We start from the raw sequence: 15,076 nt of genomic DNA, 5'->3' as shown, positions 1-15,076 counted from the left end.
GAGAGGCGGAATATGAGTGGGCTGTTGGGAGGGACACATTTAACTGTTGAACCACGCCAACAAAATGGCTGACTATTTAGTGAGAAAATGTGTGAAGAGCAAAAACAAACAAAGTAATTGCATTCTTTCATTTTTTTTCTTCTTAGGTGTGGATGTATGAAAACTGACCCAGATGCAGGTTTCCTCCTCCTCTGTAGGCTCATGCAATAGCACATAGACACATTCATCTCTTCTGCATTAATGATGTGTGCATCAGCAGGACCTCTACAGGCCCAGCAGGGACCAGTATACCAGCACAGCTGCCTTGGGTACAGACCAATCACTCAATGTCAGTGTGGCCCTGACTGTCTTTCTGCCCATTGCAGAACTGTGCCACAGACTGAGGGAGGAATTGATCACTTATATCAGGTTATAAATGTATAAATAACTACGTAATATTTAACTGGCAAGATATTTGCCATTTGGTCATTTCTGGCTGTAAAAATTTGATGTCACGCGTTTTTGTATTTTTCCAGGTATCATTAATAAAAGTGATTCCATCAATAATGATGAACAATGTACTGGCTGCAGCTCACTAGCTACTGTATATGTCCGTCTCCAGCCAATGAGAGCAGAGATTTTACTGTGTTGATGACAGTGAGGCCGAGAGTACAAAGGATCCTGTAAACCTCTATGCTATGACATTATTTTATAGGCTTTATAAACATAATTGTCCAACATACTATCTGTAAATGTGCAATAAAATTGCCGCAAAAAAGCAAGCATATGCTTAGCACACATTCCGTCTGTGGTTTTATTTATGGAAAATTTAGGAATGAAAGAAAATGAGCGAAACAAACAATGATAAATTAACAGCTCCGAGTAGGGGGCCATATTTTCTTTGCTTTGCAGTTCTCTGCAGGGCTGTATTACCAATCATATTAAAGTTATTAAATCACATACGTGTCTTCTTTTGCAGACATAAAAATAAAGATAATCTTTTATACAGTTATGGTGCTCTAGAAAGAAAAATACTTAGCCAATAGAGCAGGAGATGCACTACAAACAATCCTACACAGCCTCACAACATGTTTCAACATGTAGTACAAGAAGGAAAAAAGAATGGCAGCTGAAATTACTGGGCCTTTTACTGTGCAAGATGTGGTGAAACACATTTAGTGTGGATCAAAAATGTGCATCTGATTGGCCATTGAGAACAAAGCAGAGGTGAAGAGTTTTAGCCTGTCTACTGTGACAGCTGCACAAACACATCTATGCCATCAGGGGCAGGCAGGGGATGTCACTCTTGCCTAGCATTAAAACGTTGTAGCAAGAAGAGGAATAATCAGAGGGAGGGAGTGGAGTACAGACAGTAGAGTGGGGGAAGAACAGATAGCAATGTGTGATTTTTGCATCATAATGCTCGTCATTACATAATGCCTGGCTCTCTGAGTCATATAAATCAAGATGACATCATCAGCTGGTCTGATTCATGTAAACCTCGAGTGGGCCACTTTTTGTCTACCAGGTGCTTTTCAAGTACACACAGCCAAGCTTATTGACTATTTAGTATTTACCTTGATATTCAAACTGTAGCAATATTTGGACGTCAATATTGGCCTGATAAACCGAAGTTGAAAAAAGGGTTAGGGTTAGACCTAAAGTAGTGACTAAAGACTATAATAAGGGAGATGCTGGAAAATGTAACGGAGCACTCGAATCCATTTGCCTGTTGTTCTGGCTCAGAATGCAAAGGGGAGAGACTAATAGCCAACAAAAAACTGCTTGTGTTCATGCAAATTATACTATGAAGTGATGAAGGGAACATAAAATAAATTGTGCTGTCTCTGAATAACAACATCACTTACAGTGCATGGAGCATGGAGCCAAACCATAATATTTATACCAAATCTGAGGTTTCTGCCAACATAGTGCCACCTGTGGCACAAACACCACAAGACCAGTGGAAACATATTCATGATGTTGTTGAACCTTATTCAAAGCACAAATAGTTACAGCTCTGCTGAATTCATTTGCAGAAATTCACTTACATACACTAAGTTGTATGTCATAAAAACCCAACAGGAAAGTCAGTAAATGAATAGATACTGAGACTTGAGTTCAAAAATACCAGCTAGCTGAAAGTGAGCTTAAACAAATTTAAGTTTGCCACTTGTACCTTGCTCCTTTATTTGTCTGATTTGTTTCACAGTTTCCTTCAGGATTGCACATTTGTCAGGTTTGACATTGAAGTTGTCGATGTCATTGAAATTGGCAAAGATCAGCTCGGCAAGCTCTTCAATGTATTTGTTCTCGTGCTCACGGTTGCGCTTCTCGTTGCTCCGCTTGGGACTAGAGGAGAAGAGAGAACACCTGGATGAAGAAATGCTGCAGTTAAGATGGTAACAGCAGGGGGGATAAAAATGTGTAGTGAAAAATTGTGTGTAAATAGAGAATAAGAGAATGAATAGGAAGTCAACAAGCAGCCCAAAGCAATCCAGCAACCAAGAGCAGGGATGCAAAGAAAATCCATCCACAAAACCACAACACCAGGTTTAGCACACACACACGCACACACCAAATGATAGCAACATTTACTGCAATCTTTAGCACAGAGGAGAGTCAGAAGAAGAATAACACTTGGGTTAATTATGCTTCATATGGCTTGAAATATATCCCTATGGTTCTTTATTGTGCCAACATGAAGCACTATATCAACAAAGAAAACCTACATTCTTGGCAGCTCATCTGCAAATGAATTATGCTGATTTATTGTACACCAGTGCACAGAGGTTAGCTGCCACAACAGCACACTGTTATTGCTGTTAACTACAGGGTTGATACTATAGATACAATGGAAGGATCAAGCTTTATTTTACAGTCTTGCAATTGTAAAAAAGGATTTGACCCACACATTATGGCATAGCAGTGGCCTTTGTTGCTGACTAAGAGGTGGAGCTGGAGTGTAAATGTCAGGTATACTTCTAACGAAGTGGCTGGAAATCTGTCATTGTATAAGTGGGTGGATTTAACAAGAATTACTGCCTAGCGAACATACGCTTCTGCCAACCAGACAACTTGATGGAAATATCATCAGCACCTCCCCATCCTGATTATAGCATTGGATAAGCTGGAAGAGTGGGTGTGCGGGTATATTTATATAAAATATGGGGGTTGTATGGGTGCATGCGTGTGCGTATGTGCATTGCAATAGTATTAAATTGTCTCATAATTATGCCATAGTTAGCATATATGTTTGGGTGTTTTGGTGTTTGAGGTCACTATGACTTTGACCTCTGCTCACAAAAATCTCATCAATTTGCCATTGAGTCTAAAAAGAATGTGTGTGCAAAATGTTATGCATGAGATCAAATTAAGGCGATGCATGAGCAGACAATGTGAAAAATGTAATACTTCCAGCTCTAGTTGTCAGTGGCATATAAGCATGAAAAACTTACCTGGGTCCTAGAAGTTCGGCAGAACATTCTTTGCGTTTTCGTGACTCTGCCCTGGCAGGGTCAGATGAGTTTTCACCGACTCCACTCATCGTCAATACATATCAGCGTCTGGAAAACAAAGGAATACAGAAAATGAAGTTTTTCCATCTAAAAGAAATACATACAAAATGTGATGGATTGATTCCAAACCTCAGCACCAAAATTGAAAACCATACACATGTGTAAGCATGCCACTGTGGACATATGCATATAACACACAGGCATCAGCCCGTACTAGGGGCACAGGTTGATGCACTCAACCTGGAGAAATGAGTGAAAATGGAGCGTAGAAAGAGATTCAATCATTGCTCTCTGATGGTGCAGCTCTCCCCAGAGGGACTGAAATGAGAGCACAGCACTTTGCCCACAGCACCAGACTGTGCGCTCAGCAATGTACCAAGAAAAACCTATTCGTTACACGAAACCAAGCAAACCCAGCTCACAGTAGGCTGGAGTGGCTTTACAGTCACAACATGTGTCTGTGTTTACTGAGTGCCTCTGAGAATGCTTTACCTGTACCAGCTTGTAAGGCTCACTCAAAACTCACATGAAGAAATTATATCTTGTCTGCTCTTTTTCAAGTCAAGCTACTTAGGAACTAAGAATTGTTGTTGTCACTGTTTTGTGCTATCTGAAGGGACAGGTTGGCTGTGGGCTGATCCTGTTACCAACATCCCACATACTACTATCTTGGGTCTCTCTGGGGCTTAAGTTAAAATACCATTAGGTTACGACATGAATATGCATTGTGCCAGTAATTTGTAACAAGTCGAGAGTCTTTAGCAATATGGGGTATTACTGTCCCTTGCCAGATGTTTTGCAGCCACCATACCAGAATATATATTATTCTGCTCTTCAGTACAGGCTGAACTTCATGTAACTAAATGAAAGAATCAATTATTGATTAAACGAATATCTTATTAATTACCACCATCATGTGCACAAAAATCTGATAGTGGCTAAATGACTCAAAGCGTGCTGCAGAAAAGATTCTAGCACCTGATTTATCCAAAACAAATTGAGAGAGTTTCATGCACAATATGTGATCTGCAGTGCTTTGAGAGGGTTATGGTGGCAGGGGGAGAGAGAGAACCAGATGAAGGAGATACCCAAAGAAAGAAATTCAAGTCTCTCCCCCAGCACAGTGCATAAGGCAGGGGCATGCTGTGTTGTGATACACTCTCAGCCACTCTAACCATGGAAACAGCTATGACACACACCGCTCACTGCTCAGCCATTACATAAGGCAGAACAGTGTACAGCACAGTGCAATGTGGAGCAGAATGGAAGCGCATAGCTTAGCAGAAGCAGGCTGAACTATATAAAAAATAAAAAAGGGTGGGGGAGGGTGGGGGGGCTAGTGACCATGCAAACTTGAGTCTGGCTCCCTACTGGCCTGGAGTGACCTACTTTACGCTAATGGTAGAATCTGTTCTTAAACGGATGAAGTCAAAGCAGTGGTGACTGACCAGAGAAGCAGAGGTGACTCTGAAGGGTAAAACCCATTTCCACCACTTTTTTTGACGAGTGAAAAGTGTGCATGCGTCCTTGTATTATGCAATTTTAAATACAACTGGGGGGTCTTTATGCTTCGGCACTGTGCTGTCCACTGAAATTATTCAGCTTCTATGGCAGAGGTTGTGCTTTTATTAATGAGGACAGAAACTGGCCATTAAACTATCATAGATAAGTGGCAATTTGTTCTCATTGGTTGTGCTTGAGCTTTCCAGCAAAAGTTACCGGGGGGATTCTAAACCTGATTGGCTGCCGCTGTCCCGCTGGGCTGGGTGTCATTGGTTGCGTTCATCTCCTTGACATGGCAGTTATTATGGGTCATTGTACACTGAGACAAAAAAAAGGGAGACAGGAAGTACCAGGCACGTTTCAATGACACCAACTCAGACAGCAAGACAGCCTGGACAACAGGCTGGCAAGCTGTTTTTGTTGCTGAGAGGTCCAATCTTTGCACGAGCAGACTAGGGAGGGATTTCTAATCCTACAGAATGCCCTGAATCCCTTGGAAGCAATAAACATCTGGGCACTGTTGTCAGCACTTTCTAGAGCTGTGTCACAGAGGTAATTATCAATAACAGCCAATAAGGGAACATTTCTCTTTGAACCAATCTCATACATTTTGGGCCCGACTCCAGAATTTTAAATTTGGAAACAAGTGAATGGTAGAATGCTGCATCAGTGTGCTTTTTAGGACATACACTTTGTCTCCTTTTATACCAACCTGTTTTCAAACACATTTATTTTACCTCCTTTTCTTCTTTATGAAACACTGATTTCTGCTGTCAATAGAGATAACAATGTAAAAGAATATTTCCAATTGTACTGACAGATAACGTAAAAAAAAAAAAAAAAAAAAGAAAAGAAAAGAAAAGAAGCTGTATCTTACATAATGCTTTGCAGGTGTGTCTTACATGTTCAAACAACATCCACAGACTCAGGAAGATGACAATAGAGCATAACAGGTAGAGCTGAGCTTAGTCTATTTTGATTCCCCATACATAACTTCAGTAAGACGTAAAGGCTAATAGGTTGGTGTTACTGGAAACGTGGTACCTCTTGGGCAGATGTGGGCAGTAGAATAAGCCAATGGATGAAGAGGGCTGGCAAGGTAAACAATAACATGTTGAGAGGCAGCAGACGGTGAGGGTGCAGCAACTGGTCCACGGTGACTCATAGTGGGGGGGAAAGAACAAAACAAAAACACAAGCCTGGTATATCGAAATATTTTGGATTTTGATGGGGGAAAAAAAAATAAAATAAATAAATAATTAAATCAAGAGTAATTAGCTTTAGCTTCCATATAGATAATCTAGTCAACTCAGAGCTATGTTAGAAACTGTGGTAACACCAATGATCATAGATACAGGCATGCATGAAAAGCATGCCATTCACAGCTACATGGGAGATCTCATTGACTCAATGTAGTGTACGTGGGGGTGAATGACCTCATTATGTACAAGAAAGATTGGCACATTCTGGAAGGCATCTACCAAATTTACAGTTCATTAAGTTGTCAGCTAATTTATTTTATTAGTATTTTAAGATGAAATATATAACCCATCAGTTACTGAAATCTGCCTTATGTTAGTTGTAGAGAGTGTGAAATCAGTATAAAACTAATTTGGGATTGAAAAGATGAATGAAACCAAAGCAGCTTTTAAACAGATGTTCTTCTGAACTGGACTGAGGTTTAGCACCTCAGCTTTTCATACCATATGCCCATTGTGGTGAGAAAAAGTTAAGGGAAAAAGGTACCTGGGTTTAATTTAATATCCCCTTGTATGAGCATAGAAGATATATAGCTCTTGGTACATATCAAAAGGAAAGATGACACCATCCTCATGACAAGTTCAATTAGTTCAATAAACCTTGGAGGAAAAGATCATCTATAAAGGGATGCTATATAGAAAAAAGATAAGCAGTTCACGCTTAAACTGTGAACTTCTATTTACAGCAAGTTTGGCCAGCTGCTTGCTGTTGTTGGCACAGTACTGATGTGCTGCCGGTCACTAAGGAAGAAATAAACTCAAGATTTGACTGGAAATGGTGCTGGGGTCATGGAGTTTACAGAAGCAAATACTCTTCCATGTTGTTTTGCTACTATGAAGATGTGCTTAACTTAGGTTTATACTACTACACAAGTGTAGTAAACACCTCTATTGAGACTTTCTGCTCTTCACATTTCTCATTTACAGGTTTGAGTTGTCAGTGTGAACTCAACACTTCATTACAGGTTTTCATCATCATGGTCTATCTGTGTGTCTGACTCATAAGGCTAAATGAAGGGTTACTAAGCCACTGTAACAGCAACAGCACTGCCTCCACAGCTCAATTTTGATTTTCAAAAATTCCAATTTTCTAGAGCCTATGCAGCAAAATAAAATCTTAATATCAAGACCATATCTTATGCTTGGGTAGAGAAAACATGCATAGTTAATTTAATGTATATAACCACATAGAAAGAAATGAACTTAGTTTATTTCAAACTAAAAAAAAAAAAAAGTACACAAAGAGAAACACGCCAAAAGTTTTATAAAATCGATTGACTTTGAAAGCACTAGGTGCACTTGAGGAGGTGATCATAGGTGTGTCATTGCTTATATCTTGGGTGTCACAAGAGCAGACTCTAGGACTGAGCTGGAGCCAACCAGTCTGGCCAGGGAGGAATGCAGAGACAACAAGAGGCTGCTGCTGCCTAGAGTGCTGGAGATGACAACATTTCCTCCTGTCAAACTCAGCTGGTACAACGTGTACACAACACGGTGTATCACACTACAATAAACACCTCAGAAGTTCAGTGAATTAAAATTTTAACTGCACTTTTGAGGCACAAATGACATCCAGCGAACAGAGGATAAACAGTGTCAAAAAACTGTGATGTCACACCACACAAAATATCTGACAATACTGACAACTGAACAGATACATAGAAAGGTGGCAATGATAAAGTTTACATCGTTGTTAAATCTATGTAGCTTTAGTATTAACTAACTTAGAGTCTAAAAATCTGTGTCTGATTGCCAGGGGGAGAGGACATGTACCAGTGTGCCATTCCTGTAATCCTGTGGGTTAGCATGGCTTTGATCATAGAGACACACCCAGTGCTTCTGGAGCTCACAGAGGGCTGGGCATGACTGTGCATTTAACTGCATCAAAAGCTATTGGGGAAGTCTTCTGAGTCTCCTGCACTATAATAATGAGGGCCCTTCTTGAAAGTGCAAAACCACTGTGGGGATCTGAACAATGTCTCGCTGGTGTGTAATCTGTCCTCACATGGCTTCTTGGCACAACAGGCCCTGAGAGAGAAATGGAGAACAAGAGCACACCAAAGACTGATTCTGGAGGGCTACGGCATGGGCCATTTATTTCCCTCTAAACTGAAGAAGAAATCATGGCAGGGGAGGGGCACAGAGGACTCAGGTCTTCTCATTTTACGTCTCAGTATTTGCATGGGTGAGAAAAAGTGCTGAGAGAGCCAAAACACACAGAAACATGTTGGAAGCATGTCAGATGGTATTAAAGACAAACATGTATTTAAAAACAATATCAATTTCAACAGAACGCAACTTGGGTGGGGGTCTGCACTGAACTTTCGCCCTGCTGACAGCTGCTGTTACCTTGAACCAGATGTTCTGATATTAGGTTTGGGTCAAGCAAGAGGCATAGGGAAATAAAGGGAGAAATGTGAGGATGGAGTGAGTGGGATTAAGAGAGGCTGAAACCTTGAATGTTGGGCGCTTTTAGCAGGACTTGAGTGATGGAGATATCACTCTGAACATACAGAGGAATCAGACTGATGATTGAGAGTGGGAAGGAAAAAATGGGAGCTCAAAGGGAAGCAATAGGAGCAAAGTGAAAAGAAGGTCATCATGCGCTTTTTCACACCAACCATTGAGTGTTTTGGCTGTATTTGCAATCTGTATAATAAATATTATTTAATTATATTTTTTATGTGTATAAGTTACCCATCAGGTCTTGGTCTAGTGATCAGGATTACTCAGTAGGAAAAGGGAATTTGTTTCATTCACACGATGCGTTCAAAAAACCTGACATAAACATACATAAACAGAATGAGAGGAATTCACCTTGTATTCTACCTAGTCTCACTCAAGGGCTTGTCCACTCTTGAATCACTGCAAGGTAATGGCTCTAAAGTGCTGTAGTGCAACCAAAAGCCAGGCCACCCATTTAGTGAAAGCTGATCACGCTCATGAATCTTTAACATAGGCAGCCACTTCAGGATGTCGCAGGATGGGAAGGGGAGTGGTTTCTGCATAATAAGCACTCCTGCAGGGGGTCAGTTTTGTAAATCTGCACCCACAAAGCTAAGTTTTGGTCTGATCTGAATCAGATCTGGACAGTAACCCGAATGTTAATTAACTAAAAAGGCTGCACAGTCCTTCATGAAAAACCGAATTAGGATTGTTTTTAAGCAGGGCTTGCAAGATGGACAATCTGATAAGTTCTCTTGTTTTGAGTAATGTACTACCCCATTAAATGAGAAAAGCATTTGCTCAGTCAGCTTCCACTTGTTGATGTAATGCACAAGATAACCAATTTCACAATACTCATAATACTGTCCACATCTGAAGTGAGTGTCCAGTTTGTGATGAAGAACTCGGCACTCAATCTGTTTTTCCCAATTTATTTCCAAATGCTGACTGGCTACATTTAATGTTGCATATAACAGCAAATTAATAGTTTTTCTTATCCATTCCTTATAATTTTTGTGGGTTACCAGAATGCTGAGCTCTTGCTCTCAGCGGAAAACAGTCAAAGGAAAGACAGCTGGAATCAAGAGGGGGAAGAGAGACAAAGATCAAAGTACGGCAAAATTGATTAACTGGTACAAATAAGTACCTCTCTGTAACAATCTAGTCAACATGTCTGTGCCTGACAGATTTGCCAAGGGGAGACTCAGATGTCACTATGGCAATCAGATTATTCCATAGAGTGAAATATACTCACATCCTGAGCTGATATCTCATAGTTATTTGTTTTGATTGATCAGGATAGCTATATATCTGCATCTGTGTTCCTTTTGTTTATTGTAAACTACTGTTGTTTATAATCTATTGCTATTTATTGTAAATATCATTTTGTGCTATGTTTATAAAGGGAATGTATTCTTCACTATGTTACTGTGGAGTGGTGCAAACAATGAGCTAGTAGTTTCAATTTATGACACTAGTGTAGGCACAGAACGCATCTGCTTTAAGCAAATAAATAAATTAGCATTTTTCAGCTGCACTACAAAGAGCTTTTATTGACATGAAATTTCATTTAGACTGCATTTCATTCATGAGGCTCAACTGTCAACAGATATTGTACAAAACACAGTAGGACACTAGAGGAAATTTCATTAGCTCTACCATCTATACTGCAGGTCACCTTTAAGCTATGTGTGCATTACATCAGCTATGCTACACAGGAGATGCATACACAAGGCTGAGACTCTGAACACATACTGTAAAATGACTCATACTGATGGCAAGGAAATATCAAAGCTATGCATATTTGAGACACAACTAGCTAACTGCAAACGACCCCATGTCAGCCCATCCAACCAACCTTCTCATGATAAATGTGCTGAAGGTGGTGTTGTAAGAGCTGCTGGCAATACAGTAATCCTTAAAGACACATGTGAGCCAGCCTCAGCTGAACTGTAGCCTGTAAAGTAACACAATCTTGCAGAAGGAATGAGTTTCAGGAGTGAGGCATTTTTCCACTCAAGATAGATGAATACTGCAGACCAATGGGACTATTGGCTACAACCTCACTTTTACAAATCTGCTGGATCTTGAGACGACCAGATGCAGAGAGGTGGGACTGAGTAGAGATGGGGTATTCAGATGGTCTTTATGTCACATTGTTATCTTTTACAAGTATGGGAGACCATGAAGCTAATTTGTGGTTAAAATTGAATACTCATATAAAAACAAAGTTAACTGTGTGGTTCATGGCAATGGAAAATTGTCTGGAGGCTTTAATATCAAAGCCAGCATCAATGGTCTTCCCCCATAGCTAGGCAAATCTTGGGAGAAACAGGTTAGAATACAGAGCACGTCCTGGGAGCACTTATCCCATTAAATAGCAAAGACAGGGAAACAGGCCAACAAAACAAATGGCACAAGTGGGGCTGTTATAACTGACAGTCATAAAGGTTAAATTTAAAACTATGAAAAACATTTCATTACCCCAAAGAAGAAGAGGAAGAAGGAAAGAGAACCCCTTTTTTGGGGGGTGGGGGGTTTGTTTCCATCATTGCAAGTGGTCATTGTGTTTGGACAGAGTATCCAGTTTCAACACTGCACAGTAAAGTTGCATAAAAGGAGAGTTGGTTATGCCTTCTCACCTTGGTTTCAGTCCAGAGAGTCCCTCAGGCCATTGCTGCAAGACGGTAATGCTAGGAAACCTTTAAACATCATCCACTTCACCCTGCTGGAAGAAATAACAGTAAACTTTTGATATAAAGTATATAGTATTTAGTATTGAGTTATTACAGGTAGAGTAATGAGGGAATACCCAAAGATTGGAGTTATCGTGGACTGGGCGATTTTTTTATTCAATATATAATGATCATACATGATGATATAATAACATAATAATGGTGGTTGTTAGGGGTGTTTTTTTAATATTTTTTTTTATAAAGAGACTTTTATTTTTGTTACTACTTTGTTACTTAAGCAATATGAGATATTGCTTTTATTCAACATTTGCATCAATTCCATCTAAGCATGGATAAATGTTTAAAAGTTAAATGTGAAAACACTAATGTCTCCATTTGTCATTCTGTCTTGCAAAGCAGACTGGAGTAGATTGTGAGAATCCTTTGCACAACTATAGATTGAAGCAGAGATCATTATGAATCAAATCATTTTGAATTGAAAATTGATTTTGAATTGAATCGTAGTCCCAAAAATCGGAATTGAATTGAATCGTGAGACAGCAAAAGATTTGCACCCTTAGTGGTCATTCTTAGCCATTATTTTTTCATTATTGATGAATCTGCTGATTATTTAGTCAATTAATCAATAACTGTTAATAATAGTAATATACTAATATTTGTAATATTTGAAAATGTGAAAAATGCCTGATGCTCTTGGTGAAAAGTGTGCGATAAATAATGGCCAATAAATGTTTCACTGTTATGCTCAAGTCTTAAGTTAATTGTTTTTGATTCTTGTAAATAATTTGTTTTACAGTCCTCATACTTCAAAACAATAAATACCAGACAGTGATACCAAAATGACTCCACACCCAACAATTTGACCTTAAACTTTGGACACGGACAACTTCAATGAAAATGTCATCAGAAAATAACCTTGAAAGCACTACTTAGAAAAGGATACAAGGATGCTTCGGTCTAGTGTTATGTCCTGATTGGGTAAAACAACCTTGTGCTGTCCATGCTTTATCATTAAGAAAAATAACAGCATGACTAGAACTTCTGTATTAAGACCTACAAAAATGTAATGTGACAGCATGTATAGTATAAATTAAACTTCAATTTTTCAAAACCAAACATCACCAAGCAATATTTACTCACTCATCAGTACACAGCTAAAAAAGCCAAATTAGAAGGAAAACAGATATTTCGACACAAATGGATGCACTTTTCTAATGGTTTTGTTTATGTAATTGGTCAACAGAATGCAAAGTTCGCAAGTTCATGGGGAAAATGTAAAATCCTCTCTCAGCAAGAGAACTTAAGCAACTTCATCAAGTTAATTGATATCATGATAACACACAATTCACATCATCTGGTGCTAACTATATGCATTAAGTTAGCATGGAGCTACAAGTTAAGTCTCAAGAGTATTTTCATCTCCTCAGTGACCTCAAGGCCTATTACATTATGGAACACAGTGTGCCTTTTTAATCATAGCCCACAATTAATTAGACAGGAAGGGAAAAAAAAAAATCAATTTTAAATTGTATTCCCATTTGGATAATTAGAAAATGGAACTATTAAGTTAAAAAAAAAAAAAAACAACAACAAGCAAAAAAACAAAAAAACAAAAAACCCAGACTTTGTCGGGCCATTTGGCAAAGCTTAAAAAAAGCTGCTAATGAAACATTTCTGCCGAAGAACTCTTGTACTACATGTATCCTGATGCAGGCTCAGCCAGCCAGCCCCTCTTGGCCTGGGTGATTTCTCCCAAATACCTGCCAAGTGAGCCAGCTGAGGAATGTGTTCACGTGATGTCATGTGCTGACATAACTGAGAGTAAACCGATTCTCCTTTTGAACCCTGCACAAGTCCATAGCTGGAAGCCATGTTGAAAGGTGATATTCCGTTTTCTGAACTACTGCATACAAATTTGCTGCAATATGTGATGAGTCAGGGTTTAAAACACAGAGAAATTGTGGCGTTTACACATAAATTCTTCTGCTTTCATGAATGCGTAAACATTAAAATATAGTATAGCTATAAAAATCCTGCCTGTCTTGAATGATAGAGTCAATCAGATGTTTTTAATGCATTTTAATAACTTTGTATTTCTCAACTCCACCTTCCTCTTTTCCTTTTCCCTTTCCTGCATGGCTCTTAGTTCTCATCCTCTGGAGGAATTTCCTCTGGGCTTTAATGCTGTCACATGCTCAGTCTCAGTCCAGCCCTTGATCTCTGGACTGAGTGACAGAATAAGGCAGTGTGCAAACACTTTATTAAACTAGTTTAACAGTAATCATTTTCAAATGGCCAAACTGGATATGAGTCAGTTCTTTGATCATAAACTTAAGGCAATTGCTGAGAAGATTCCACTTAATAATAGTGATTTCCTCTGAGAAAAATCAATGAGAAGCTACTGTGGAAAGAAACTAATAAGACAACAAAACTGAAAAAATGGCTTACTACAAACACTACAGGGAGTATTTGACATTCAGTGAAATTACTTTAACTGGATTCTGGCATTCCCTGACCATGCTCCTTTCATATGTGAGGTCAATACTTCTATGACCTTGTATAGGTAATATTTAAGATTGTAAGGATTAAGATTGTGCCAAACCTCCGCTTTTATAGAGGATCGACTAAACCATGCCGTTGTTTCCTGTGATATTAGGGTTGGGGTCCCATTAATGGCATTAATGGCATAAATGCAGTGAAATCATCTAGGACACACTGGTGCAGAAGATTGCATAAGGAAAAGAGTGTGCTCCTTAGGGAACTCTATTCTTGAAGGGCTACGCTGCTTGGCACAACAGTGCTGAATGACACACGATGTATCCTAAACAAAAACAAACTGCCCTGCCAAACCTGAGACTGAGCTTCAGCAGCAACATTAATTGAATCTCATGTTACCCTCAAATACCTGCATGACAACGAAGCTACTTGTAAGTCAGCAATGAGACTTGTATCAAAAATAAAAACAAACAAGCAGATAAATAAAGAAATTTATATGAATAAAAACAAAATATGCAAAATGACGAGGATAGATTAAACCAGAAGGACAGACAGTGAAGCTGGCACCACTTCCAAAACCTAACACTGGATCATGAGAGAGTCTCATTTGACAAATACACTCAGAGTCCAACCATCTGTTGGTATTTAAAGGAGGGTTAAAGATCATGAGGTTAAAAGTTCAAGCTCCCCTTAGACTACAGCCGATTAAACTGCAACTGACAATAAACAAATGCAACCGGTTTCATTTCACTCTATAAAACACATATCCTGTGCGCAACAAACAAATTACAGTTCAAAGTGAAACATTATGTGTGAATGAAACAAAACAAAAACAATGACTACAACAGATTTCATGTCCAAGTTCACACAGTTTTGAAACTGATACACCCATCTCCCTATGACAACAACAAATATCTAAAAATGGTATAATGAGTGATCACAGGTTTTTAAAGTCAAACCTTGGAAGCAGTTGTAATCCCCCCTTTTTTCAGAGTTGGGAATGGACTCCCTCTGAGCAAAAAGGCTTTGTCGCCCACGCTGAGCTAACAATGCTAATGAGCTGGATAACAAGGTTCAGATAGGACAACGTTTAGATAGTTCATGCGCTAGAAAGTGACCATAATGGCCAGGTCACAGAGGGGCTAAATGCCAATCGAGCCTCTACTGGGTGCCTTCTGAA

At 39.2% G+C, this 15,076-nt stretch overlaps 1 protein-coding gene across 10 annotated transcripts in view; it reads right to left on the bottom strand.

The window, feature by feature from the left end:
* ncoa2 (nuclear receptor coactivator 2) overlaps positions 1 to 15,076 on the bottom strand; it is a 48,515-nt gene that overhangs the window by 23,905 nt on the left and 9,534 nt on the right. For 4 of the 10 annotated variants that reach the window (XM_029528882.1, XM_029528889.1, XM_029528885.1 and 1 more), the window contains exons 2-4: positions 11,347 to 11,432; positions 3,438 to 3,545; positions 2,159 to 2,352 (exon numbers count right to left, since the gene is read on the bottom strand). In XM_029528882.1, the coding sequence (XP_029384742.1) occupies positions 2,159 to 2,352; positions 3,438 to 3,526 (283 nt within the window). In that variant the 5' untranslated portion in view covers positions 3,527 to 3,545; positions 11,347 to 11,432. Of the gene's footprint in view, positions 1 to 2,158; positions 2,353 to 3,437; positions 3,546 to 6,044; positions 6,171 to 11,346; positions 11,433 to 15,076 lie in introns of those variants that run through there. The other 6 variants (XM_029528886.1, XM_029528888.1, XM_029528891.1 and 3 more) reach the window with 4 other exon arrangements.

The sequence above is a fragment of the Echeneis naucrates genome, chromosome 20 (assembly GCF_900963305.1).
Source record: "Echeneis naucrates chromosome 20, fEcheNa1.1, whole genome shotgun sequence".
Taxonomy (NCBI): Eukaryota; Metazoa; Chordata; class Actinopteri; order Carangiformes; family Echeneidae; genus Echeneis; species Echeneis naucrates.
The sequence above is the reverse complement of the archived record's forward strand: the minus strand, read 5'-3'. Positions and strand labels throughout refer to the sequence as shown.